The sequence below is a fragment of the Amphibalanus amphitrite genome, unplaced genomic scaffold (assembly GCF_019059575.1).
Source record: "Amphibalanus amphitrite isolate SeventyFive unplaced genomic scaffold, NRLGWU_Aamphi_draft 000011F_arrow, whole genome shotgun sequence".
In the NCBI taxonomy this organism is placed as follows: domain Eukaryota; kingdom Metazoa; phylum Arthropoda; class Thecostraca; order Balanomorpha; family Balanidae; genus Amphibalanus; species Amphibalanus amphitrite.
The window spans coordinates 930,034-956,556 of record NW_024881507.1 but is presented as its reverse complement, the minus strand read 5'-3'; the positions used below and the strand labels follow the sequence as shown (position 1 = coordinate 956,556).

At 54.1% G+C, this 26,523-nt stretch overlaps 3 protein-coding genes across 7 annotated transcripts; 2 read left to right on the top strand and 1 right to left on the bottom strand.

Moving 5' to 3' along the window:
• Nucleotides 1–402: 402 nt before the first annotated feature.
• On the bottom strand, nt 403–4,911 carry LOC122381982 (cathepsin D-like). 2 transcript variants are annotated; one of them, XM_043366812.1, is made up of 4 exons: nt 4,792–4,911; nt 2,291–2,468; nt 1,916–2,083; nt 403–1,472 (listed from the first exon to the last, which is right to left on the bottom strand). In XM_043366812.1, exons 2-4 carry the CDS (start codon nt 2,453–2,455, stop codon nt 666–668), a joined length of 1,140 nt encoding a protein of 379 aa, XP_043222747.1. In that variant the 5' UTR covers nt 2,456–2,468; nt 4,792–4,911; the 3' UTR covers nt 403–665. The 2 variants fall into 2 exon arrangements, with proteins under 2 accessions (XP_043222747.1, XP_043222740.1); XM_043366805.1 differs by having other exon boundaries at nt 4,830–4,907.
• Nucleotides 4,912–11,494: 6,583 nt separating this feature from the next.
• LOC122381971 (translation initiation factor IF-2-like) lies at nt 11,495–13,889 on the top strand. Of its 4 annotated transcripts, none has more exons than XM_043366782.1 (2): nt 11,495–11,613; nt 13,164–13,889. In XM_043366782.1, the coding sequence occupies exon 2, from the start codon at nt 13,184–13,186 to the stop codon at nt 13,859–13,861; it is 678 nt and encodes a 225-aa protein (XP_043222717.1). In that variant the 5' UTR covers nt 11,495–11,613; nt 13,164–13,183; the 3' UTR covers nt 13,862–13,889. The 4 variants fall into 4 exon arrangements, with proteins under 4 accessions (XP_043222717.1, XP_043222709.1, XP_043222710.1 ...); XM_043366774.1 differs by lacking the exon at nt 11,495–11,613 and adding an exon at nt 11,794–11,952; XM_043366775.1 differs by lacking the exon at nt 11,495–11,613 and adding an exon at nt 12,760–12,906.
• LOC122381964 (C2 domain-containing protein 3-like) lies at nt 13,777–26,137 on the top strand. Its single transcript, XM_043366765.1, has 14 exons — nt 13,777–14,013; nt 14,288–14,567; nt 14,872–15,075; nt 15,269–15,855; nt 16,087–16,248; nt 16,577–16,765; nt 17,054–17,200; nt 17,991–18,126; nt 18,413–18,630; nt 18,898–20,715; nt 22,257–22,424; nt 23,462–23,646; nt 23,914–24,123; nt 24,360–26,137. The coding sequence occupies exons 1-14, from the start codon at nt 13,903–13,905 to the stop codon at nt 25,285–25,287; spliced, it is 5,343 nt and encodes a 1,780-aa protein (XP_043222700.1). The 5' UTR covers nt 13,777–13,902; the 3' UTR covers nt 25,288–26,137.
• The last annotated feature ends 386 nt before the right edge of the window (nt 26,138–26,523 follow it).

Genomic DNA, 26,523 nt, shown 5'->3' with positions numbered 1-26,523 from the left:
CTGTGTAAACTGCAGCGGGCTCTCGGTATACGGTCACCTTGGACCGTGACTCGTGAGCGGCGGGCTGCGCCGTGTCCTGACTCAGCACAACTGGGCCCGCCGCCCAGTAACTGGTGACTCATCTCCGCGGTACCGCGGTCTGTGTTTACCCGCTACATAAGAGCTGTGTGCTGGGCCAGCGGACGGAGCCTTTGTGTTGTTCCGAATGCATCCTCAACCCCCTAGGACACTCCCAGGACAACTCTCCAAAAGACGCTCTTGCTTTTTGTTTATGGGTTTCGGACTATATAAAAGATTATGCTCATTTCAGGCAATCGGAAAAAAAAAACTAGCCGTTTAGTGTTGCAAAACTCCAATTGCAGCTGTATTCCTTGCTTCGGTAGCGTGAATTGAAATAAGGTGTAACAACAAAATTTTATTATAAATGCCTATTGATATTTGACATGTCCTATAACATATAGCATCATAAGCAATGAGCATTGGGCAATAGCCATGCACAATAAAGAAAAAAAACAGAAGTAAGAACCGCTTAGGTACATTGGCGTTTTGTATTACATGCTACGACCCATACCGATAGAGACTCGATATAAACGAAAACATACGCGGTAAGAAAGTCGCCTCGGTGAGTTGTCAGCACCCGTAGGATTCAAAGCCAACGTTTCCTCTTATGCGCTGTCAGCGAAGCCCAGTCTGTTATTTTCCCTGTCAAAGGCGATATAGTATTTCTGCATGAAGAGTGTGCCTAGCAGCATGGTGTGATCGTCCACGCCTGGGAAGCCCAGGAAGCCAGAGACGCACATCTGGAGACCGCCCTCGAAGCGCAGCAGGAACGTGTACTCGAGCGGTCCGAGCACCATGGCGCGGCCGCCCACAGTGATGGTCAGGTTCGGCAGTCTGTAGAGGGTGGTACAGTCCAGCACGGCCGCGCCCGGCTGGCCAATGTCCAGGCCGCCCAGCGCCTCGTTGATGGCAGCCGCCTGGGCCTCGGATACGATGAAGTAGGGACTGTTGGAAGCCGGCAGGACGACGCAGCGGCCGCCGGGACACAGGTCCAGCTGGGTGAGGCCGTCCAGGACGATGGAGTCGGCCGGCGCGGTCCACCACTGGCCGTCCGGCGGCGTCAGGTTGGCCCAGGTCAGCTCGCCCCGGTACAGCTGGTCGTTCAGTCCGCCCAGGGTGAGCTCGCCGCCCTGCGGGTCCCTGCCCAGCCACATCCCGAACACCCGCTCCGAGATGACGCCCTGCTCGGCCATCACGTCCAGGATGGGACGCACGCCCTCCGGAGCCATGCCCTGCAGCCCCAGACCGAGCACGCCGTCTGGCGGCAGGATCGACAGCCACTTGTTCCACATGCTCTCCGCCTCGCCGAACACGACGCCTTCGACGGTGATGCCCGCAAAGCTGATGGAGTCCTTGGAGAGCACTCCACTGGCGTTTATGCCGGGCGGCAGCTCGAATGGAGTTCCCAACGCCTATGAAGACGGGATGAGAAGGGACGTGAATTATCTTGGACGAAAGGAAACCGATATAAAACGACATGCATGTCATTTTTTTCAAAATAAATGGAACCTATATCGAGGATGATTATATTGCGAATACTTGTATCAAAATGAACCAAAATACAATTATTTCATTAAGCGTTTGATTCGTAGGTAACAGGTAGGCTTGACTTTATTCACGATCGATGGCAACACAAGTGAAATTCCTTGTGTTGCCATCGATCGTGAATAAAACTCAATCATGTCTGATTATTTATAACAGGTAGGCATTTGACCGTTTATACCAGCATTCAGCATTGTAACCAAAATATGAGCTGATTTCGAATATCAGGCACCAGGCCTTAGGTACCTAAGTTTGGTATTCCAATAGAATTAATATTCAATTGAAACCTCCCTTTATCACACTGTCCACTTGCCTCGTAAGTGGACGAAGCGGACGAGTTGTACTGGCGGCGCGACTTGCAAAATTGATCCTCGCATCTCACAGATGGGAAGTAGGAGAGGGCGCTGCTCGTCTCCACCGAAACCGACATCAGCTGGGGAGGCGTCCCTAGCGAGATCTCCCCCACAAATGTCTGCACTCCCTGTCGAAGGAAAAGTGGCATCGGCCCAATTAAGGGAGTTCATTGTCCTGTTTACGTGACGAAATCAGCGGCGCCGTTTGTGAAGGCGATACCAAGGACATGCATTTTCTCGTATTGCGAATAAAAGACCTTTGATAGGATTTATTACGCAAGTAATGCAATGTAACGTAAGCCTATATATCATAAATAGATATGCTGAATACCAACCTTCGCCTTGATGTTTTTCAGCAGCTGCACATGGAACGAAGGAGCGTCCTCCTTCGGAGTCAAATTCGGATTCTGCTCAGGAGCATCCTTTGTTTTTAGGGTGATATGCATCTTCTGGGCCTGGATAGCTCCCAGACAGGCAACAAGCAGCAACAGCCGGAACATCTTCCCGCGTTTGCTGTAAATGAATTTAAAGGACACATTCGTAAGATGTTTTTGGTTGAGTCAATTCGATCGCGATATGTACCTATTACAGTCGAGCAGAGTGTGCACGATGTTTAAAAGGACGTCTGTCGTCTATATGCTTAGAACCACAGATAACAGTAGTACTGGATTGGAAACAGGATTCCGGTGGCTGCAGTAAGAGGCCGAAAACAGAACCGAATATTTCGTGCCCAGACTTCGATATCTTCTCCCACAGGCAAAAAAAAATTGGTTCATGTGAATTAAACTTATAAAGAAGCAATCTAGCCGTGCTCGTGTTTATTGCTGAATTTTTGCATAATGGCAACTTATTTTACTAAACGTACCTAATGCTGGTTACACTTTCCTCACCGTGGTGAGGGAACGTATGCCACTGATTTGATTATAATGATTTCCCACTCTCATCCACAAAAAGTACTTGTACATGGGAATTTGATCTCTTTATTTACATGCTAATCGACACCAGTCCTGTCACAACGAACCATCCAAACGTCACAATTCAAACCAACGTCACAAAACACCCCTTCAAGTGTCACTTCGCTTCGCCTGCCCTCCCAATTTCATCAGCGACCTTTCTTCCCCGCCTTACATCTTCTTGACCCTGCTGAGCTTTGGCCTCTTGTCGCTCCTCGATCGGGGTGCAACCCGATTGCCGCTGGGGTGTCTGCTTCCTGACTTTCGATGGACAGCACTGTCTTGAGTGTCTGCCTCACTTATCAGTTACCATGTTTCCACACTTTCCAGCAAATAGATTGAAAACCGTCGCATACATCTCTGGAAGGAGGCTCCTAAGGACGTCGTGGCTATCATTGCAAACGACTTCCGGTCGGTTCGACATCCCGGTTTACGACTATCTTCGTCACTTCGTGGTTGATCGCAGGCCAGCAGCTGGTTCCTGTTAGCTTCCGTCTTCGGCAGTTGCCTCCAAATATGGCAGATCCTCACGGCGAGGTCGATGTCTTCCTCGTTTTCTCCAGTCGTACCTCCAGCGGCGTAGCCCCAAGATAGATCAGCAGGCTGGCGGAGGCACCGTACTTGTTACGCCTGGTGGCCGAGCGTGCCGAGGCGCCAGAGCTGTGTCAGGGAGGCCTTGGCGCTGTCATCCAGGTCCTCCATTTCAGTGGATTTCGCCACCGCGGCCACTGGCTCCTGGATGACAAGAGCACCATCCTGCTGTCACTCCTGTGATGCTGATGGTGCCATTCGGGCGGAGGCGTCGGCGGGGCTGAAACGTGACCAGTGACCACCATCTGAGGCCCTTAGTTCGACTTCGGAGTACCGCCTCATTCTCCAGGAACTGTCGGACACTCGACCAGTTGTAGTTGCCACCTGATAGCTGACATTGTCATTCGTGAAGAACGCATCGGTCTGGTCCTTCATAACCTGCTTCTGGTGTGAGTGGCGTGCGGATGCCATGGCTAGTTTCGCTGGCCGCTCGTGCACAGGGGGCATCGCGTAATCCACGCTGGTCAATACAGGACTGCGCCGCTCTTGAGCCGACGGCGCTGTCTCTGCATGCCGGTACGAAATGACCGATCATCTTCGAAATCTTCCTTTCTGAAATGCAGCTCACACATGCAGCGGAATAGTCCTGATTTCACTCAGCCCGGTCACGGTGACCCATGGCGTCAACCCACTGAGCCCGTAGAGATGTTTCGGTGAGAAAAGCGAATAGGTGGCATGTGAGACATCTCCTGTTTTAATCTTTTGTTCCTCTTGGTTCGTTGGGTGTAGCCAGAACGGCAGTTTTTTTACCGCTCATTCCCCTCCTCCATTGTTGATGTACCTATACGTATGTAAGGCTTTGCACCACACTTTGTTTTCAAAAGAAAATACCACGCATTGTGCCCTCTTAATAATCAATAAAAGTGAAATACTTTAATTTTTTAAGCAAATGAAAGTAACATTGGTAGCTTCGATTTTAAATGTAAACAACAAAACACAAAAATTACGATTTCTTGCAATACACAACACACAAATTATCCACGCAGCCGCACGCGAGAATCCCATTTTGGCGCCGTCGCATAAAAACATTCGGCCTCTTACTGCAACTGCCAATATTCTGTTTCCAATCCAGTACTACTGTTATCTGTGTTAGAACTTATCTCTTCTGATCAATGCTTAGCACCAATGGGTAATTTAACGAGGATTCTGTCACTTGGGGTTAACGTGGGATTGGGGGAGCTATGTATCAACCGTTTTAATTCCCTGGGAATTATATTGAACACTATGAATAAATATCACACCCTCCCTATATTGACAGATGATACCATATAGCTTTCTGGGGTTTAACTCACATTATATGGTGGACGAAATCACGAAGTCTGTCACCCACCAGATTTTTCACTGCGGCATAGACACGGGAACGATTCGCATCCACCGCGGCAAGCGACTACAGCACTGGATTGACTGGCCGCCAGTGCTGCCAGATGGAGAAGGCTGTAATCCTCCAGATCAGTTACAAAAATCCTCCAGATTCCTCCAAATCCCATTGGCGGATCCAGATAGGCGGTCTTGGACGCTGCGGGAGGGCATATCTCCGAAAAGGTTTCTCCAAATTCTAAAAACTCATCGGATTTCGATTCCTTTCGCACTGCTGTGTAGTTTAAAAGATGCTTTTTTATAATAAAAGTTGTTTAGTTTTCGTTTTATCCTTGAAAAAAAAAACGAAAATTTTCTTCGATTTTGGACGCTGCAGGAGGGGGGGGGGGGGAATTTGCGCCAAATATCCCCCTTTGATCCGCCAGTAGTTCGGTACCTTCAAAAACATATGGTACAATCGTACACGAAATAGGAACAAATAGTCACCATGATATTCGTGGATATAGCTACAGACTGAGACATTCCAGTCTCACGGCAGTGGCGGCGGAATAGGGGGTGCGGGGGGTGCAGCTGCACCCCCATCGAAAAACATGGGGGTGCAAACATATCTTTTTGCACCCCCAAAATCCGTACAAGGGGCCCGTCGCACCATCCAATACATTTTCTCCTGAAAACCAGAAAAAACGAACACTGATATCCGGGATGTCCAATTATGGCCAGGAGTGCCCCATGCTAGTCTTTGGGACCCCACACCGGCTAGAAGTGTCCCAAGCCGCGTTTGGTGCTCCATGCGGCATCTGAGGGCCCCCACGACGGCCTCAGAGGGCCATTTTATGACGATCTCTGAGGGCTCCCACGACGACCTGTCCCTTGGGGCCCTACAACGGCCACTAAGGGCCCTTATGACGACCGCTGAGGGTCCCACAGAGACTCCAGGGCCCCAAGGAGACTCCAGGGGCCACGCTGGCCTCTGAGGGCCCCTATGACGGCCTCTGAGGGCCCTTACGATGATCTCTGAGGGCTCTCACGGCGACCTCTGTCCCCTGGGGCCCTATAACGACCACTAAGGGCCCTCATGACGACCGCTGAGGGTCCCACAGGACTCCAGGGGCCCGCTGGCCTTTGAGGGCCTCTACGACGGTCTCTAAGGCCCTCGTGACGGTCCTAGACCCAACTCAAGTCCGAGGGCCCATTTGGCTTCAGACGGCCCAGCGACGGCCTCTGAGGGCCCCAACACAACCAGGCTGCTGGCATCTGAGGGCCCTGCAACGGTCTATTGAGGACCCTAACGATGGCCTCTAGCGGTCTTACCAAGGCCTCTGAGAGCCCTGCAAAGGTATCTGAGGGCCCATGAAGACCCTCACTATGGCCAAGGACCCTCATACGACCTCTGATGATCCTCTCGAAGGCTTCTAAGGGCCCTCACAAACTTCTGAGGACCCCAGGACGGTCCCTGAGGGGCTGAGGGCCCTGACGACGACCTCTGTGGGCCCTCACGATGGTCTTTAGACCCAACGCAAGCTCCAAAGGCCCACGCTGGCGTCTGAGGGCCCCACGACGGCCTCTGAGGGCCTCGATGCAGGCAGGCTCTAGGGGCCATGCTGACCTCTGACTTCTGAGAGCCCTCTTGACGGCTTCTAGGGCCTAACGAAGGCTTCAAGGGCCAACGCTGGCCTCTGAAGAACCCTACGACGGCCTCGGAGGGTCTCAACTCAACGCAGGCAGGTGCCAGGTGACATGCTAGCCTCTGAGGGCCCCGCAGAGTTCAGATTCAGAGGACCCAACGACCTTTGTGGACCTTACGAAATACGAAGGTCTCTGAGAGCTCACGCAGGCTCCTGGAATTCCACACTGATTCTCAGTCCCCATGTCGGCTTGTTGAGGCACTTTATCTGCTCTTGGTGCCCCGTCGCCGGCCTCTGAGAGTCTCAATGTCGGAACTCATGGGGCTATGGGCCGGGGCCCCGTAGTAAAGTAATCTTGATGGGCCCTACACCGGCTTTTATGGTCCCTACATCGACTCTTGGGACTCATGACCCGTGAAATGTGGGTCTAAGCGGCTTCTAAGAATCCCCATGCTGGTTCTAGTAGCCGCCAGCCGAATATTTGGGCTCACACGCGAGCTCCTGGGACCCCGTGCATACTCGAGGGGTCTACCTGCCTGTAAGACCCCACGCATACTTTTGAGGCTCAAACGCTTGCCCCTGAAGGCCCCACTGAGACCCCTTTCCTCTATTCAGTTCTCCATACCGGCTCTTTAGGCTAAACATTGGCTCATGTGGCCTCCATCCCGGCTTTGGAGGGCCTCCATACAGGCTTTTTTGGGGTCCGATGCCGGTTTCTGAGAGCCCTCAAAAGACTTTCGAGCCTATACTGTCTTCTGAAACCTTTCAGCAACTTTTAAGGGACCGACCCTGATCGGAGGGCTCATTCAGTCTGGGGAGTCATGTAGGTCTCTGGAGGAGTCTCTATGTGGTCGGTTTCCAAGGGGCTTCTAAACACGGTCAATTCTTGGAACGGTCTCGTAGGGCCCTCAATGGTCCACTGCGGATCCAGAAAAGTGGTTTGAGACGCTGCGGGTGGTGGGTAGACTAAAAGATTAGCCGATAAAAACTAGCTGCATTTGCTTCTTTATGCTTTCATTATTTGAGATAGGTAGGTACACTGCAATTTCAAACATTTTGCAGAACTTGTGTGTATGGGGATAGTTTTCCAAAATCTTCGTTTTCCATAATTCAATAATAATCACTAAAAAAATGAAGGGGGGCCCAAACTTCCAGAGGGGCCCCTCGAGAAAACTTTGCACCCCCATCCAAAATTACCTTCCGCCGCCACTGTCTCACGGTGATAAAGGGCAGTGATATATCCTAACGGGTAGGGTGAAGCTGGGCAGGAAAATGTCTTTTGAGTCTTGAACGCGTTGTATTTTTCCATGAAATTGAATATATTAATCGGGTGACAAATCCTCCAGATTTTCCTCCAGAATCAAAAATCCTCCAAACGCGAAATTTGTCCGCAAATAGAGTTCAAAATCCTCCAGATTTGCGGAAATCCTCCAAATCTGGCAGCACTGCTGGCCGCGCGCTGCTCATATATACCTACACAGAACAGCCTGACCTCTGGTGGGCATAGCCAGCAGATCCGGTGTTTATATTGACCGGTGTCGCTGCCGCTTCCACATATACCACAAGTCAGTAATAGGTAGGTATAGGTACTCGTATTACGGTAGCTATAGCTGTGAGTTGTGACCGTTTATAATTGAGCAAGCAATAAATAAGTTTTCATTATCCCGCACCGAAGACAGTGTTTACAATTGCTTCACGTGCAAAGAGAGAAAATTAACAGATGTCGTTTAACTGATTTGTTAAACGTCTAGTGACGATTAACAAATTGTTAAACGTCTAGTAGACATTTCTTCAATTTTACTGTCTCGTTATTTTCACCAGTATGCGCGGGGAAACGCAATGAAACATCATTTTCTTTTTCTTTTTTATTTGTTTTTTGCGACTTGAGCTTCAATGAACCTGTCAATTCCAGACCGATCACATTGTCTGGACCGTTTTTCAAAGCTTTATCTGTCTCTGCTTCTCTTCGTCTCTGGCTCTGCTGAAATATGTCATATTTTTTAATAAAATGTTTTTTTTTACCTTTAAGCGCCCGAAAGGAATCAGCGGTACGGGATAAAATTATTAAACCGCTCGTAGGTAGAAAAATCATTTAAACGTCTCGCCTATCGGCTCGACGTTCTAAAGATTTGTTCTACCTACTCGCGGTTTAATATATATTACTGGATAAAGATCAATGATGTGCATACGCGAAAGCGAACAGGTAGCACCCTCGCCAAGGCAGCGTATTGATGCAGCGACAGCTTAGCTCAGGCCTCAGGCTTATGTCAAAACAAAAATAAATTCTCAGAGGTCCGCGCCATTCTGGGAGATGTTCATCTCCGTGTGTTTTTCGAAAGGATCTCAATTATCAAGCTGTTTATACTTACCGTAGTATGCATACCTAGTATCATTAATCTTTTCTGCACATGTTGTGGAATTTCAGAATTCAGATCGAGGTCTCTCAAGGTCAGGTCACTCATCGGGTCACGTCAAATGACCTCACCTAAAAAAGTTGCAATCATTGCCATAGCTACACTGAGTGATGGATCGATTTGAACTTGCAGCCGTTGATAAGGGTAACAGCACTAGTGCATAAAATGTTTATCTGGGAATTTCGATATCGGTGACACAAAGTCAGGTCAATTAATTGCGCACTCTTCATTAGGTATGAGCCAATATGCTAAAATTCAAAGGTGTCTTTTGGACGGACATCATTCTATAAGCAGGGGCACGTACATGATTTTTAATGCAGAAGGGGCACGATCTACAAACTGTGCCCCCCCCCCCGCCGAAGGACCCCAGGCCCCAGCCGAAAAAACTTGCCCTGACCTACACGGACTTATATGGGCCTGCTGGCCCCTTAAGATGGGCCCTCCTGGTCTTTTCAATCATCATTTCAGCTCATTTTTATTTTTAGACGGTCTTTGGCGGTCTAAAGATTAGGGGGCCATTTGAGGACCATTTGAGGGGGCCGAATGACCCACCCCCTCTTCCCATTCGAATGAGGAGGGCACGGGCCCGTCACCGTGTGTCCCCTTGCCCAGCCAGCAATTTTACTCCGGGCCCAAGCAGGCTAAAGTGCGGCTTGCCCGAGATTTTAGTCGGGCTAAAGTCGGCTGGGGCTTGGGCTAAAGTCGGCGTATGACACAAAAACGCCGACTAAAGCCCATGCTCCGCCGGAGGTATGCCCGCTCTGCGTGTTCCGGACAGCCGTAGCTTAGCCCTAGTTGTGCGACGATTGGCGGTAGCCCGATGGAAGCCCGAGCAAAACCTGACTGGCGCAGAAATGCGCATGCGTGAACAGCCGATCAAGTATGGCACAACTCCGGCTTTACTCCAGTTAGCCAAAGGAGACAACCAGCTTGATCAGCCCGCGCTCCGCCCAAGTTGAGCCTGCTTTGATTGCGCGGGCGTATGTCGGGCTGAGCTGCAGCTGGCCACACTCGGGCATAGCTGCGGCATGCCCAAGCTCAGCCCAAGTAAAAAATGCATTGGTTTTGATCGAAGTGGGCAAATCCAAGCTAAGCCCAAGCTGCCCGACGTTTGCCATAGTTTTGCCCAAGCGAATTGCTGGCTGGGTGTGTGCGCCCTAGATTCTAAGCACCCTCAAACACACGGTTACAAGTAAACGTGACAAGCTGAATCGGAAAATGGCACCCGTAACTCCTCTTTATGTGTCTGAAGAACTTAGGCCATGAAAGGTATGCAATAGCATTTCGCTATGTCTTTTGATAGAGCGATAAAAACACCTAAACCGTGTCCAGCTTGACGATGCAGATCGACTGATGTGCAGCACGAGCTTTCCCGGACAGTTCATGACCTTGACCTGAGGTCACATTTTCCAGTTGAACTTTCAAGGCCAAATTGAAATTCATTCGACGCGTCTCTAAGAGAGGAATACGATGCCGGTAAACATAAGCTCATGCAAGTTTTGACTTATGGATAAAAATTATTGTAAAAAACCGTTACCACAAAAAACGTCTATTTATTCGCTCTCTGCGGCCTGAAGGCTTAAGCGTTGCCCTTGGGCCAAATCTGAGACAACTACTAAAAAAGCGTTAGGTATAGGTACAGGGCTTCCAAATGTGCTTTTTTTTGCGGCGCTGTAGGTCTATTCCTTTCCTATGCCGCTTTGTCGAAACTTGTCGAAATGGCCAAATTTGACCTTAGGTGACCTCTGGTGCTCTGACTTTTACCCTGACCTAAAAAATGACTAAAGTAATTTTGTCATTATTTTTGACGCACTCTTTCGAACACCGCGCCTACCGCGTGTCGTTAGGTGGCCCAGGAGCCGAGTTAGAACCCAGCCGGCTAAATGGGTCTCGGCCGTATCTGGTTTTACTCTGGCTAGTGGCTAGCTCCGGCACTTAGGTACTCCGCCCGAAATTAATACGGGCAAGGTCTGGAGCTCTCATGGAGCTGACACACGATCCTAGAGCTCGCCCGCACTACTTATAAGTCACCGTGACCCGCACCACAGCCGGACTTATGCCGTCATCCGTGCCGGACCTCAACCGTATTATACTTCAGTCACAGTATGAGCCAGAGCACTGAGCAGCTACCGAGACAGCAGGACCTGGCCGTACACGCTGTGGCAGGGAGCCGGACTTGGCGGTCCGAAACCATATCAACTCCAGAGCGCTACTGCAAAGAAAGACTGCTAATCGGAAAAAGCCATATCGACCTAAACCCCTCTTCCCACGGCGTTCCGTCAGTCTACACCGGCCCGCCTAATCTGGCATGTGGAAGTTCAAAACGGACTTGAGCCAAACCAGATTGCTGGCTGGGAAAAGGGGGTTCAACACCTCTCCCTCACCCCATTACGGCGTGGACATCCAGGAGCCCCAGTGGGGCACGGTTTAAAGACAAACTTTTCCGGAATTTGAGCTTCTTTAACATCCGCTTATAAAGCCGGCAGCTTCTTGGGAGATACGGCGGAGCAGTAAAAGCGGATACACTGGCATCGTCTACCTACCTATCTCAATCTTATCTCGCCCGTCGTCGCCTTGTCTCGTATTGACGTGCTTAGTGCTTACTGCTTGTGACTTAAAATTTACTTATGACGTAATATTTTTAAATTTTGGAAAGGCAGTGAACTAAAGGTTACGTATGATTTGTTTCTACCTTCCTTGAAAAGCGCGTCGGTTGGATGCGAAGAGACGAGAAACGGCGATCGATAAATTGTTACAGGTAAAATAGCTTGATAAAATAATTATTTTCAGATCTTCAGTAAGGCATGCTTGTTCTTTTTTTTTTAGTTTGGAGACAATGATCTTATCCAAACCTTTCAACCAATCAATCGGGCCGCGGGCGTGCCTGGCGACGGTGCCAGTGCCAAGTGGTGCCGGTAGCTAGGGGCCGAGTCACGCAACAAATTGCCGGTCGCCCGTTTGATCAATACAATAATTGGAGGTGGGGTGACATGTCACAAATCCCTGCTAATTGTTTTTGACAGTGATACTGTGACAGGTGCTACTACAGTAGGCTGAGATTTTTCTCTTCACTCTCAACTTCATGGGCTGAAGGAAGGTGAGCTATGATCATGATGCAATTTGCCCGTCAAAAAGAGAAAGGAAGGAAGATTGTCAGTTTGTGCAACTATTTTGTGGCAGTATATTTAGAATTAAATGTTTTCTGGAAAAGGAAGTTCTTCATACTGATTGAGGAACTGCAGACTGTGATAATGAATACTAAATTGTACCCAATATTTTAGCGTATTTATCTTGTCTGCAGCATAATTTCATTTAGGGAGTGGGGTAAGTTAGAAATTAAGCCTAAATGAAATGAGAGGAATTTCTGTTTTTATATGCTGCTGAGTACTTCGCCACATAACTGGCAATCGCCAATCATGTTGATGCTTGGAGTTTGAAGATTAATTTCATCATGTAAGGTGACAACCAATTGCAGTGTTAGATGATGATGTATTCAAGTTACCTTTCCATAATCCATATATTGCCTCGGCCATTCAGATTCTCATTTGAGTTTGCTATGCAGTATGCATGTCATGATTGGCTTGGGACTTCTGTAGGCCAGAGATAGAGCAGGCAGCAGGCACTTCACAGTTCAGTAGCTTAGCTGCTGGCTGTTTGACAAAGGCCACTTATCCGCAAGGTGATCAATAAATCAACCTGTCTTTCAACACCATTTTAAAATCCTGTTATGCTATCCAAAAACCAAAGGTTTAGGTACGTGGTTTACCATGGCAAAAGTGAGGCCTTTTTAAAAGTCATATTTTAGGGAACATCATATGGAACATATCATATGGAACATATGAGCATTCCACAGATTTCTCCATAGAAGCATAACTGACTCTGGTTACTAAAGCTACCGCTTAATAAATCCAAAATGCTGTGTCACCTGGGTGGATTCATCACCTAAGCAGATTTACTGTATTCCTTTTGTTTGTCTTAAACTAAACATGCAGAACAGTGAACCCACCTGGCCACATACTCCACAAAATAAATTACAACTATACAGCAGCCTGTAGGTAAGTAAACTGCACCATTGTGTCATATTCATTTAAAACATGTTCTATATGCATATTTTTCACTTTAAATGTTTGTATGACAAGTTAGTACCATAATTTGATACTGGGTGCTCAGTCAACATTCCTTCCACTGCTATGAATATCTTCATTGATCTTCAATCAGTTGAACTGCCCCCTAATTAAAGATGCCAGTGGAGGTCTCATTAAGCATGTGTCATGTCACAATTTTAATGTGAATTACTCCCTATTTCAGGCTCAAATGAAGGCGAGCTCATGAAGGCGAGTCGTCCGACGATCATCGAGGTGCGCGGCTCCCGGCTCGGGCTGGACGTCAAGGGCTCTCGGCCGCGCTCCCGGCCCTCCTCTGCCCAGATGTCGGAGGCCGGGCGCAGCGAGGAGCGTGCCGCGAGGTCGCGGCTCCAGTCGACCGCCGACGCCGCCCGCAAGGGGCGCACCACGCTGCTGAGCCGGCCGCGCAGCGCCGAGCGGCCGGCCGGCGGCGCCGGCTCGGTGCGCTCCGTCCGGCCGTGCTCGGCCGTGCCGCGCTCGGTGAAGACGGGCCCCAACAGCCGCCGGGCGCGCAGGCAGCCGCCGCCGGCGGGCCCCGTGCAGACGGTGGTGAAGCACGCGCCGTCGGCCGGCGGGGACAGCGGCGGCACGGCGCCGGCGCGCTCGGCGGACCCGATCAGCTGCGGCTGCTCCTCCTCCTCACTGAGCCGCTGGACGAGCAGCGCCGGCACGGGTGCGCCCCGCCGGAAGGGCGTCACATTCTCTGACACGCTGTCCACCGACACGGGACCAACGGACGGCGGCGGGGCGGCGGCCGCCGGCCCGACCCGAGCCGGCGCCGGCCGCGGGCTCCGGCTCCTCCGACACCTCACCGTCAGAGGTGGCGCGCCGGCGCGTGGCCGCCCGCCCGCTGCCGGCCGCCGCCCGCCACCGACGAGCTGACCCGCGAGCTGCTGGCGCGCGGTCAGCAGCTGCGACAGGGCATGGCGCGCCTGATTGCCCGACAGATGGACCGCTCGGGCTCGGTGACACCGCCCGACAGCGAACTGGAGGCCCGGCTGGCGCACATGGGAGTCGGCTGGGAGACGGCGCAGGTCAGACTCGGCAGTCGCGTGAGACAGGCTTCTTTGTGTGTTCGGCTGTGCTTTTAGTGCTTTTCACGCCATGAAGTCCTAAACTCAAATTTGTGATGATGGGTTACAGGTTTGCAATAAAGAGTCAATATTGTTTTTCTCTCGATCTCAGTTATTCATTTCACATTCTTACAATGTGCAACAGTCTAATCAACGGCGCGCTCAAGCTGAGTTTGTGTCTGGTTACAGCTTTGAACGTCTAGCTCTGACCCCTCGTTCGCCGTCTGTTCCGCAGAGGCCGGCCGGCCCGGCGGACCACCCGTCCGTGTCGGTGGGCTGCGGACCGGGGACCGCTGCCCGGACCAGCCTGGTCTCCCGGCCGCGCACGGCCTTCACACTGCCGTCCGAGAGCTCCACCTCTGGCGCGGCGGCGGCCACCTCCCGCAGTACCGTGCCGCCGCTCGACCTGCCCTCTTCCCTGCTGTCCGCGCCGACCGGACCGGCCCGACGGCCCGCCGCGCCACCACAGAACACCGGGCGGCCGGCGCACAGACAGACCAAGCCGGCGAATGTCGGTGAGTCAGCGCTGAATTGATACAGTTGGTGTCTAATTGAAAGAAACGTATTTGATTTAAAAAAAAGAGGCATATTAATGACAGCTTTAGCTATAGATCTGACAGTTGTTACAAGTTCCCGGAATTTTGTGAAGAGAATCATGGTATGAAAATATCTATGACTCAGCTAGCTGCTGGCTAGGAGTGATAATTCATTGGACAATCTATAAAAACATGTTATGTTGGACGACATTTTGTCTCGCGGCGATGGCCTCCTTTGCTCCGCGAACGCTGTCTGACCGCCCGGGCCGTCCCCCTTTGCCAGTGGACCGCCTGCCGCTGCTGCGCAAGGCTTCCTTCCTGCGCGTCTCTGTCGACTCGCTGTCGTTCGACCCGGTGTTCGTGCGGTCCGTGTCCTCTGCGCCGGACGCGGCCGACACGCGGGTCTACCTGGAGTACGAGCTACCGCTGGAGACGAGCGCCTCGGCCCGGCGCAGCACGCGGCTCGGAGGGAAGAAAATCGCCACAGGTGGGTGGTGGTCTGCAGCTTGTGTTTTTTTTTTTTTTTTGCAAGCTTTATTGCTTCTTGCGTAGGTAGATGAGATTAATGATGTAGCTATTTGTGTGACTTTTGCGCCGTCTGTATTATACACTCCTCGCTTAACTTCATGAAATCTGTAGTTTCCGGTGCCTTCATTTGACTAACCTCCCCCCTCCGGCAGAGACGGCGCTGAACCACCGCTCGGTGATCCCTCTGCGTCTGACGGCGGCCGGCGTGCGGCTCTGGCAGGCCTCTGAGCTGCAGCTGACCGCGCTGGGCCAGGCCGGCGGCCGCTGCTGGACGCTGGCCGTGGCCGCGCTGCCGCTGCGCCAGCTGCTGCGCCAGCCGCGGCTCGCCCTCAGCCGCCGCCTTCCGCTGACGCTGCGCGCCGCTGGACGGCCGCTGGTCGGTCATGTCGGAGTCCGGCTGGAGCTGGGATCCGATAGGGACGACTTCCCGGCGGCTCTGGCGGCTGGGGAGAAGGGCAAACGGCGCCGGAGGACGCGGAGGAAAGGACCGACCACCGGCGGAGGGTCTGGATCTGATGAGGACGGCCTTGAGGACGGCCTTGAGGACGAACTACAGGACGATCAGGACGATCAGAGCAGTGAGGACGAGGAGCGGGAGACGGAGAGCGGGCCCGTCTCCCAGGAGGAGGACCGCAGGGTGCGGACCGAGCCGTGCCTGACGTCGGACGCCGAGAGGGAGCCGGCAGAGGTGCCGCCGCCAACGTCCGAACGCAGCGCCGCCGCCGACGCCAGCTCCAAGGTGAGTTCCGCACGGGGACGGTCACTGGAACGCGAAATCTATCTGTAATAATCGGTAATCAAGTAGAATAATCGGTATATTTTGACTTTGTGCCTTACCAATGTTTATGTCTAATGCCTTATGATACACTGTGAGACCTTATTTTCACACTTCCCCACGAGTCATACACTCTATGGAGCATATAACGCGGTATTGACTCAGCTTTGTGTCTGACCCGCTCTCCTCTCCCAGGTGCGCCTGGTGCACTGGGCTGTACGAGTGGGACGCGGTACGCCGGCCCAGCCCGGCGCCCTCCGTAACACCTACTTGGTCGTGCGCGCGCCGTGGCTGCAGCGGGCGGCCACTTCCGTCACCTGCTGGGGCGAGGAGGAGCCCAACTATGACTACACGCTGGTGAGGAACCGTGGAGGGGAGTGGGAGCTGGCCTGGGAAGGTGATAGGTGACTAGCAAACCCGGTGCCGTGGTGGTCAGGTAAACACTGGGTGTGCGTTTATTTGCAACTAGATCGACGTCAGAAATGTCAAGCGTTAGATTGTTTGACTAACAGCGTAACAAATGATGCCATTGACATAACATTTCGTAATTATATCATTCCATAGTTCGTTTTATTCCTGCGAACTATGACTAGTGCAAGCGGAACCACATGTGTTTCCATTTGCCTCCGACTAACTACACATGGCCTCACGGCGTTGACGGCACTGACTGCTCCGTCTGTGGCAGATCTCTCCGGTGCTGCTGACAGCGCCTCTGGTGGCGCGTCTGCACAACAATCTGCTGGTGGTGGAGGTCTGGCAGCGCTCACAGGCGCCCGGCCAGGACCGGCTGGTGGGGCTCAGCCGGCTGCCGCTGGAGAGACTCTACCTGACCTTCAGCCAGCCGGACGTCACGGACACCGTGCTGCAGATGAAGGTGGGCCGGCGGGAGGTGGTGTGGGAGAGCGTGGTGCCGAGTGAAGGGGAAGATCGTTTTCAAATTCTGGTATTGAGCTGATCAAGCATTTCCGAGAACGATGAAAAGTCGTCATACTGCTGGCACTCACTGGATCTATGATTTATCGACATCTTACATTCCATGGGCTGCACAGTGTTGTTACCAAGTCTGCCCTTAAGCTGTCCGCGCCCACACCCCGGTCGTCACGTCTGTACCTACTAATACCTAGGTACCTAATATCTTATGTCCCCTGGTGCGCTCCGTCAGTCTCCTGTGCTGGTGCACGAGGGCCGCGTGTCGGTCACGAACCCGGACTCGAGTCCGGCGCAGCTGGAGCTGACACTGGCGGCCGGCACGCAGCAGCAGGTGGACGCCTGGATGGCGCCGCAGAGACGACGGAGCAGAGCACACCAGGTGAGAGTCTCAGAGAGGCTGCAGTGGATTAGAGTTGTAACACAGCACCCTGAATGGTGTCACAGAAACTACGGAGCAGAGCTCACCAGGTGATAGTCGGTGAGAGACGACTTTGAGTGAGAACGGGATTAATTAAAGGGGACCCTCCCACCTTCAAAAAAGTTAATGAATTGGTATTAAAATGATGTCGCTCGGTTCAGAAAGAGCGAAAACGAATGTCTACCAAATTTCATCGGAAAATATTCACCGGTTTTCAGGATATTAGACTTTTACTTTTGTTTGCCTTTTGGTATCTCCGCTGTTCCTAGCGACTTTATTTGAAAGTGCAGCACTTGTTGCGCGCAAAGCAGCATATACCACCGCGTGCTACCAAACGTTTTAGTAAAAGATTTAAAAATCGTTAGATCTCCGCTGACGTCGCAAATTCTAAGGGGGCATTCCAATGCATTAGCCCCTTAGAATCCGAAAACTGCAAGTTTGACATTCCATATCTCCGAATTAAAGCATTTTTCGATGTTGTGAGTGCCCAAACCGGTATTTGCAGGCCATGAACATTAATTTGGCTATCTCAACTCAAAACTAATGCTAAGGTGGGATGGTCACTTTAATGACAGCGAATGCTAGACGGGGCGAAGAATAGCCAATTCGGACGTCGTAGTTCTTTTTACATTGATGGCTTGAAACATCTTCAATGATTTCCGTTTTGATATCATCCTCATCAAGTCTCCTTCGGCAGACACTAACTAGCTGCCATGATCCCGCGTCTCACCTTCTCCTCCGTCTGTCTCAGGAGTCGTCGGCGCCGCGCAGCAGCGACTGCACCATGAAACTCACCCTGGGACGGCTGCTGCACGTGCCCGAAATCAACGAGGCCAAGAGTGGCGAGGTGGACTGTTTTGTGCAGTACACGTGGCCCGTACAGGACGGTGAGTGGATATGGGGACACGGGAGAGGGGTGGGCGAGGGTAGTGGTCTCTGTGAGAAGTAGACGGTTGTTTAAATCATGGCGCTATTAAAGCTTTAGTTTTAAATTCATCGCTCGCGATTTGCCAGCAAGATTACAATGAATTTATTCGGTCTGAACTTTATTAACTAAAGAGCTGAATTTTCTGAGAACTTATAAGAATAGCGATGATAGTTTTTATTACAAATAGCGATTGATCATACCGTGTAGCGCCAGCCGCCAATTCTCCTCCGGTCTGTTTCCGTCAGACTCTGGTGAGCTGCGTCTGCGCAGCTTCACCACCGAGCCCGCCATCAGCCGGGTGAACCCGCCGCTGGCTCACACCGCCACACACCGGTACCGGGCGCCGGCCAGCAGCCACCTGGCCGACGCGTTTGTGGCGGCCTGCGCGCCCGACGCCGGCGCGCGCTGGGACGTGGTGGTGCGCACCTTCTACCCAGCCGTCCGCGACACAGTCATCGCCAGGGTAAGTGGAACGGGTCATTGCAGTGGGATGGGCTATTGTCTTGGGATAAAGGTAGACCTTGCCAGTATGTTCAGTGGGAAATCAGTCTAGCTGGTCGCTTGTCGAGTCATTTATGGTCAGTGTTCAAAGCCGCCACATCAGGCTCAAGCAGGCTAGCGATGTGGGAAAGCTCAGTTGGTGTTGCCGCCCATGTGATATTTTTTATGACACGTCTGCCTTGTCGCAGTCTCATGCCCGGTACTGAACCCTTCCCTCTCCGTCCGTCAGGGTGTGCTGAGCTCGTCTCAGATATTCGGCCTGGTGGAGGCGTGTCGTGAGGACGGCCGCCAGAGCCGCCGGTTCGCCGTGCCGCTGCAACTGCTGTCGGGCGGCGAGGACCCGGCCCACCCCTCCCTGGAGGTCTCCCTGACCGTGGAGACGGCGCCGTCCGCCCCCGGCAGCCGCACAGAGCTCACCACCACCTCCAGCAGCGGGGAGACCGACACCACCGTCCGACCCACCAATCAGCTGCCCACCTGGACCGACGTCATCGCCGGGCGGACCAATCAGGCGCGCGGAGCGGCCGGGCCGCGGACGGCCGACCTGCCGCGGGTCGGGGCGGCTGAGGGGAGGTTCGAACCGGACCCGGCTAGTGAGGCCGAGCTGCTGAGGCCGGTCCGGGAGGTTCCGGTCACCCGGCGCCACACCTGGGTCTGTGGCGAGACGGCGGGGGAGGGAGGGTGGGCGGCGCGGCCCGGCCGCTCCCCGGTCCGTGTCACCCGTGAGGAGGGCAGTCAGACGGACCTCGACTCGCAGCCGGCCGTCTCACAGGAGGCGCTCGCCGAGTCAGATGACTCTCCGCCGGTGTCTCAGGCTGGCGACCCTCGGCCGGCTGAGTCCCGCTCGGCTGACTCTCGACCGGCAGAGGAGGCGGCGGGTGGCTCGCGGCCGGACGGCGCTAGCGGCAGCTCGGAGGAGTCTGCCGGCCACCAGAGCGGCGCTGAACACTCCGACGAGGCCGACTCTCAGCCATCCTCGGAGTCGGAGATGCTCCGCCGACTGCGGCGGCCTCTAGGACCGCCCTCATCCGAACGGCCGACCGCTGAGGCTCCCGTCCCTGAGAGCCGCACTGCCACCGACCGAGCCGACATTCTGTCTGACATTGAGCGGGATCTGGAGCGACTGAGACGGACCGGGTCCATATTCAGCGGGCAGCGCCGGGCCGAGGGACCTGTGGATGATACAACTCAGACGGATGATGTGGCGGAGCCCGCGGGGAGGTGGCGGCGGCTCCAACGCGGGCCGACTGAGGCGGCGCCGGTCCCGGTGGAGCGGGGCGGCGGCGGTGACGCGGCGGCTCGCAGACGGTCGTGGGCGCCCCCAGTGGCGGCAGCGGCCGACTGCAGGTCCGAGTACGCTGACGTGCCGCTACTGGAACCGAACGCGATGTCCAAGGGACGGGAGGAGAGGGAACATCAGGTGCTGCACGTCAGGACTGAAACCGGGGTCGGGGCGGAACGGGCTCAGATTCGGTCGTCTCCTGGCGGGAATGGAATGAGGGGGAGTGCGGCAGTTCCGTCCTCCGAATCAGTCACACCAGCCACAAGAACAGCGTCTTCAATGGAGAACGCGCCGACGTCAAACGGCCGAACCATCCCCGCCTCTCAGCCCGCACCGCTGGCACCCTCACGCGGCGGCCATTCATCCTCGTCCGCCGCTGCGCCCGCCCGCGCTACCTCGTCTGCCAGTCACCCGGGCAGCAGCGCTGACTCGTGGGTGAGCGCGGTGACCCCTGCCACCCGACCGGCCTCCTCTCTGGCCGGCCCGGTGTCCCCCGGCTCTGTGCCTCCGTCAGTGACTGAGGCCCCGCGGGCGCCGGCGGCCGGCGGGGACGCGGACGGCGAGGGGGCGTTCCGCGCCCAGCTTACGGTGGTCGAGGCTCTCCACCTGCCGCGGATCGTGCGCGGTGAGAAGCGCGAGCAGCCGCGTGTGCTGGTGAGCGTGCAGACGGCGGCGGGCGTGGTGGCGTCGCCGCTGCAGACGGGCACCCGGCCCCGCTGGAACTGGAGTCAGACGGTGTGGATCGGCCGGGAGCTGCTGCAGCAGGTGAGACCACCGGCGCCGGCTCCAGTCAGCTGGTGTAAGATGATTTTAAAGACTACCTACCTCATCTTGCCTCGTCGATCTTCTGGATTTGGATTGGTTTATGATGATGTTCATAGCGTCAAACGTAGCGACAATTTCAGATTTTGAGCTGATCTGCTAGTTAAATGCAATTACAGGGTGTTGCAGGTAAATTGGGAATTTTCAGACCTAAGTTCAGCATGCTATTAATACGGTGAATGAAAACACAGAAAGTTGAAACTTCGCACGTGTATTGTGTCATGTACGCACAGCCTTGTCACTCGATGTGACCGCCGTCGGCGTCCCGCACCCTCTCGAGACGGCGCCGGAAAGCGGAGCACGCGCGCCGGGCCTCGTCCTGGTCAATGGTGCTGACTGCCTTCCTGATGGCCTTCTTCAGGTCAGAAACGTTGGCAGGAGTGGTCGAGTTGGACTTTTGTTCTACCACGCCCCACATCCAAAAGTCACATGGATTCAAGTCAAGCGAGTTGGAGGGCCATATGTCCTTGGGTACATATAGGGGGATCCTCTGGCTCAGGAAATCTTGCACCCTCTGGGAAGCATGTGCTGGGGCGGAGTCTTGCACCAGCATGACTTTGCTCAAGCCATAGTATTTCATCATCCAGGGGATGAGAGACTCCTTCAGGATGGTCAAATACGCGTCAGTGTCGATCGTCACACCAGCAGGCATGAAATGGGGCGGCATTATGCGGCAATCAGTTGCGACGGCCCCGAACACCATTGCTGATGCCGGATTTTTGCCTTCCATCATGGGAGCCACTTCATCAGGGCTGTAGGCGATAGCCCGCGAGTTCCTGCGGTTGGCGACCTCTTCTACGATGAACTTTTTCTCATCGACAAATACTCTGACGTCACTCCCGAGGTGCTTGAGGAGATTGAGGACCTTCGGTGCCCTCTCCCTTCGTATCGCTCTTGCTGGTTCGGTCAGGAGGCTTCGTCGTTTTCTGGTAAACGACTTCATCCCGAGGTCCTCTCTCACGGCTCTGCTGATGGTGCTCTTGCTCACGTGACGGGCACGCGCAAGCTTGTTCATCGAGGTCCTCGGTTTGGCCTGTATCGAGCGTTTCAAGCCGCTCAAGAATGTCGGTGTCCGTTTTCGGTCACTGCGAGGTGTGTGAGAACGTCGAGCGACATCCCCTCCAGCTCCTACAGTCGCGATAGTTCGGTACACGGTAGACTTTGGGTACCCAGTTAAACTTATTATGTCCTTCGCGCTCTGTCCGGCGCGAACTAACTCACCAATCGTTTCCCTCCGACGCTGCTCCATGACTGCGCGATATGTTAGGATTAAAATTTCAATATCAAATGAAAAACAATTGTTGAAATTATATTGTGTCAAATTTCCATGATGTTCCTCCGCATACCAAATTTTTTGTAAGGTCATGAACTTAGTCCCAATTTATCTGCAACACCCTGTATATCGACTCTGTCTGATGGTTCGACATCTAGTACCGAGTGCTCGACTCGCTCTGACCTGAGCTGTCCTCTCACTCTCGCCGCAGGAGTTTCACTACCTGGTGCTGAAGGTATGGCACCGCAGCGGCTCGGGCCGGGACCGGGTGCTGGGCCTGGTGCTGATCGACCTCGTACCGCTGCTGCACGGACTGAACGAACTGCTGGGCTGGTACAACATCGTCGACCTGGCCGGCGTCTGCCGCGGACAGATGAAGGTAGGGGACGGGTGTGGGCTAGGGGGAGGTGCCCCGGGGAACCAGTGGTGCGGCTCGACGACAGGGGCGTGGCATGTGGAGACAGATAACGTGTCAGACGCGGCAGGGTATCGCAAGGCGTTTTGATAGGCCAGCTTTGCCCTTTGATGTACAAGCATGGACTATCGGTGATTATTTACTCGTCGATTCAATGTCTGATGAACGTCTGATACACCTTTCCAAAGCTAATTAAGTCAAACCGCTAGGCACCGACGTGGGCTGTTTATAGATCAGGACTGTTCCACGTTTTCCCACAACATAAATATTGATGTGGCCTATGGACGTTTTAATAGCCGATGTAGGCCGAAAATATAATCCTTATCGATGTGCTATTGCTACACTTTCGTATAAATATCTCCCTTGCGACCATTCTTCTGATCAGAAGCCCTCACCGCTTCGGCTCACGTCCCCCATATATTCTCACTCATGGCCTGTGCTGAATGGGACCTCGAATATCGGCGTTTGAAGGGTGCTGCTGGGTCCCTTTGACCGGCTGTGGTGCCGGAGACGGACGGGCTGAGTCGACACTGAGTGCGGTCCCCGGGGATCACTTAAGGCGGCAGTGTATGGCGCAGCACTGGTCAGGGCTGAGGTCGTGATCGGGACAATGCTGACTGCTGGCTGTGTGGGTGACGGACCGGGAACGTGACTGTGACTGGCAATGGGTGTTCGATACTTTGGGCTTTGAAATCAGTCTTGGTTGATAAGATTTGGTGCTGTCATTTCATAAAAATTGTATCCCGGTGTTTTCAGTCATCGTCATTGTTGCTTTGTGTCATAGCGAACGTTTTTCAAAGCGCAGAAATGATTCATGATATTTAATTAACTGACGATACTGCATGGTGAATTGAAGCAAATGGTTTTAGTGGATGTTCAACAAATGCATTGTGTTCAGCTTCGTTTCAGCCATTGTCCTGTCTTCACGCGTATATCCCCGATCCCAGCTGTGGGTTACAGAACACACGGACTGACCGCTCACCCGTGTCCGTCCGTTTCAGCTGAGTCTCCGGCCCCTGGACGACGTCCCCTGTGTGGAGCGGGAGAGTCTCGACCTGTCCGTATCCCTGGACGATCCTGACCGCGCCTCGTACGTAACCACGTCCTGCCACTCCTCGTTCCCCTCCCATCTGACCCGCTACCCCGAGCTGGCCATCCGGGCCGTCAACAGGGCACACCACACGCGGTACGTTTTGTGTGGGCGGTGGGAACAAAGGGACGGGCGACGGGGATCGTAGGAGGGTCGTGCTAATAAGCAATGGAACTGTGATCATCTCATCCAGTTGCCAGCTTTCGTCATGAGTCGAGTTGCCGTAACTTTGGTGTAATATTTTAACAGAAGTGCACATGTGAGACATGTTTTCTGACCGTTGTAGTGTATCGCTTTGATGTATTATTTTCTTCCATTCCTTACCCTTTCCTCCGTTGATCACGCGGTCCCTCGTTACTCCAGGGACTCGCCTCTGGACATGTCCCCGGGCCGCGACAGGCTCGGCCCGGGTCCGTCCGGTCACGGCTCTGGCGCTGAGCCCGTGTCGGACGGGGCGCGGCCGGGGGGAGCCGCGGACCCGCTATCGGACCAGCTGCTGGACCAGCTGCTGCCCTCGGTGGACGAGTGTCAGCTGATGGACGGCACGAGATCCTTCCTGGTCTCAGTTCTCAGGTGAGGGGCAAAATCAGGGTGCCAAGGTGCATAATGCATATCATCGGTATCGCTTTTGTAGTAGTATGGTTGGCTGTTGATATGAGGTGCTCTGCCACTTATGAAACAATTAGATCACGTATCAAACCAGCCCGGGTTTGAATGCGAAACAAGCATTTGCGGATTATATGTCCTCCGAGCTCACTAATGGACGTTGTTCGCTCCCCTTCGCCTGACGTCTGCGCCGTGGTTTTCAGGAAGAACCTGGATGACCTGGACTCGCTGAGGGCGGGTCTGCTGAGCCGCGTGGAGCCCGACTGGACCAGTCTGCTGCCGACTCTCACGAACCGCTCCGTCCCGCCCGGCCCCGCCTCAGCCGACCGCTCCGGATGCAGCTCGCGCGCCGGTCAGGTGAGGTCGCGCTCACCCCACACCGCCTCCGGTCAGGGTCGCGCCAGGAGAGCCTCCGAGCCGGAGTCTCAGAGCCGTGTCGACTCGCGGACTTACACCTCACTGACGAACGGAGACCGCTGGGACTCGGGCTCGGCAGGGACATCTGTCGGCGGTACGGAGAACCGTCAGTTGGGGGACGGTCCGGCGCGACTGCAGCGCCGCGGCGATCCGACCGATAGCTTTGTGTACGTGCGGGCTATGAATGATGTCTCCTCGGGTAACCACGCCAGTGAGGTGTTCTGCCACCGACGGGAGGTGCGTGGCGGGCCGACCGAGGGCTCCCAGGTCTCCTCCGCCCCCGTGGGCCGCGTGTTCAGCGAGCAGGAGACCGCCGAGCTGCGGCGCCGCGGCTCCGGCGCCTCGGGCACCAGCGGGGGTGGAGAGCTGCCCTCCTCTGTCGTGGAGCTGATTGAGACGGCCGTGCGCCGCAGCGCCGAGGTGCCCGACCCGCCGGCGGCCGCTTCTAGTGACTCTGACTCTCTGCCGTTCGGCGACAACCTCCGCTCTCTGAACGACACGAGTGAGTCGGAGCGGGGCGGCGCGTCGGCCCCGTCCCAGGCCGAGCTGTTTCTCAGTATCCTGCAGGAGATGGAGGCGCGGGACGGCGGCGGGGGACCGCGAGCCGGGACGGCCGCCCGACGAGGCCGCTGTGGCGCTGGGAGCTATCCTGGCGCGGGACATGGGCCGGCTGACGGCGGCGGTGGGGAGGCCGGGGGACGGCGGGGATTATAGTTCTCCCCTGGAGCCGCCCGCGGGGCACCGGACGGAGACCTCCCCTGTACCACTGGACCCCGGTCACAGCCGGGACACGGGCAGTGGCCGGCCGGCCGAGCCGCCGGCGCCGGGGGGCGCGGGACGCTGCGAGCGGCCGCCGCAGCTGCTCTCCTGGAGGGAGGATATTGCCGGGGACGGGAGACGCTCGGCACGGAGACGCCGGCTGGCCGCCGCGCTCGACATGCGGTGAGAGCAGTCAGCGAGGCGGATCGGAGATGTGCACAGACGGCGGCCGGGCATGTGGTTTCCGTGAGTGCTAGGCGTGTGTATTCAGTATTGGCAGTGAAAGTCTAAATGGCCTGAGTGTGGGTTGTTGCTCGTTAGGGTAGTTGGTTTGAGACGTGTCTGTTATGCTAGTGGTCTGTTGTTCTTTACGGTAGGATCGGTAATTAGCTGACCTACGGGAGACGGCATTACCAACTCATGTGTACCTCATAGGAACTAGATGTGCTGAGAAGACGTTGGGCTGATAATATTATCAAGTAAATCTCGTCAGCACTGTGTGTTTGACAGCGTGGCTTGAGCGTGGTCACAGCGGTTTGTCGCTGTTACGTGTCCGAATTTTATAACGCTTCAATAACAGGTACGCGTGAAATCGCATGTATTCGTAACATTCACTGCCAACTGTCCAAAGAGTGTGTTTTTAAACGGCGTGGGTATTGCACAAACATGTTGACGCTGTCAAATGGCAAAACAAATGGTGTTAGAGTTATTGCAATAGGGTAGGTTATTTCTGTCATACCGTTTGTTCAGTTGTGTTTGTCCATTTTCATGTTGTATGGTAATAAACATCGCATCTTAACCTCAAGCTGCCGAGTTTAATTATCGGGCTGTACGGCTATGACGTCGTTTGCTTAGTCTGGTTACTGAATGTATGGTTTTGTTGAAGTGTGTTAATTGCCAAATGAAACGAATGTGAGATGCAGTGTACAACATAGTTGCTAAAGGCGAATAAGTTAGCCGTTAGGCAATCAATGTCTTTTTTTGGCAGTGTTTCAAGCGTCGCCAGTTGATACGAAGCTAGATAGGTTTTATTAGCTGGATCTTTTCATTATTCACTTGCATCTCTATGAAGGGGTGCTCTTGTTGGTCCAGTCCCCCCCCCCCCCTCCCATAAAAGACATTTCTGCTCGATTCTTCACGCCGCTGCGCTGATCTTTCACTTGTGTACATAGCAGATTACAATCTCAGCAA

What these genes read in the sequence shown, in the direction of transcription:
- LOC122381964 (XM_043366765.1), top strand. Translation starts at nt 13,903, where the DNA reads ATGGCGCGCCTGATTGCCCGACAGATGGACCGCTCGGGCTCGGTGACA. An exon ending in AGGGAAGAAAATCGCCACAG is followed by an intron (nt 15,076 to 15,268) that starts GTGGGTGGTGGT and finishes CCCCTCCGGCAG; the next exon opens with AGACGGCGCTGAACCACCGC. An exon ending in AACAGGGCACACCACACGCG is followed by an intron (nt 23,647 to 23,913) that starts GTACGTTTTGTG and finishes TCGTTACTCCAG; the next exon opens with GGACTCGCCTCTGGACATGT.
- LOC122381982 (XM_043366812.1), bottom strand. Translation starts at nt 2,455, where the DNA reads ATGTTCCGGCTGTTGCTGCTTGTTGCCTGTCTGGGAGCTATCCAGGCC. An exon ending in TGAAAAACATCAAGGCGAAG is followed by an intron (nt 2,084 to 2,290) that starts GTTGGTATTCAG and finishes TTCCTTCGACAG; the next exon opens with GGAGTGCAGACATTTGTGGG. An exon ending in CCGCTTCGTCCACTTACGAG is followed by an intron (nt 1,473 to 1,915) that starts GCAAGTGGACAG and finishes CCGTCTTCATAG; the next exon opens with GCGTTGGGAACTCCATTCGA.
- LOC122381971 (XM_043366782.1), top strand. Translation starts at nt 13,184, where the DNA reads ATGAAGGCGAGTCGTCCGACGATCATCGAGGTGCGCGGCTCCCGGCTC.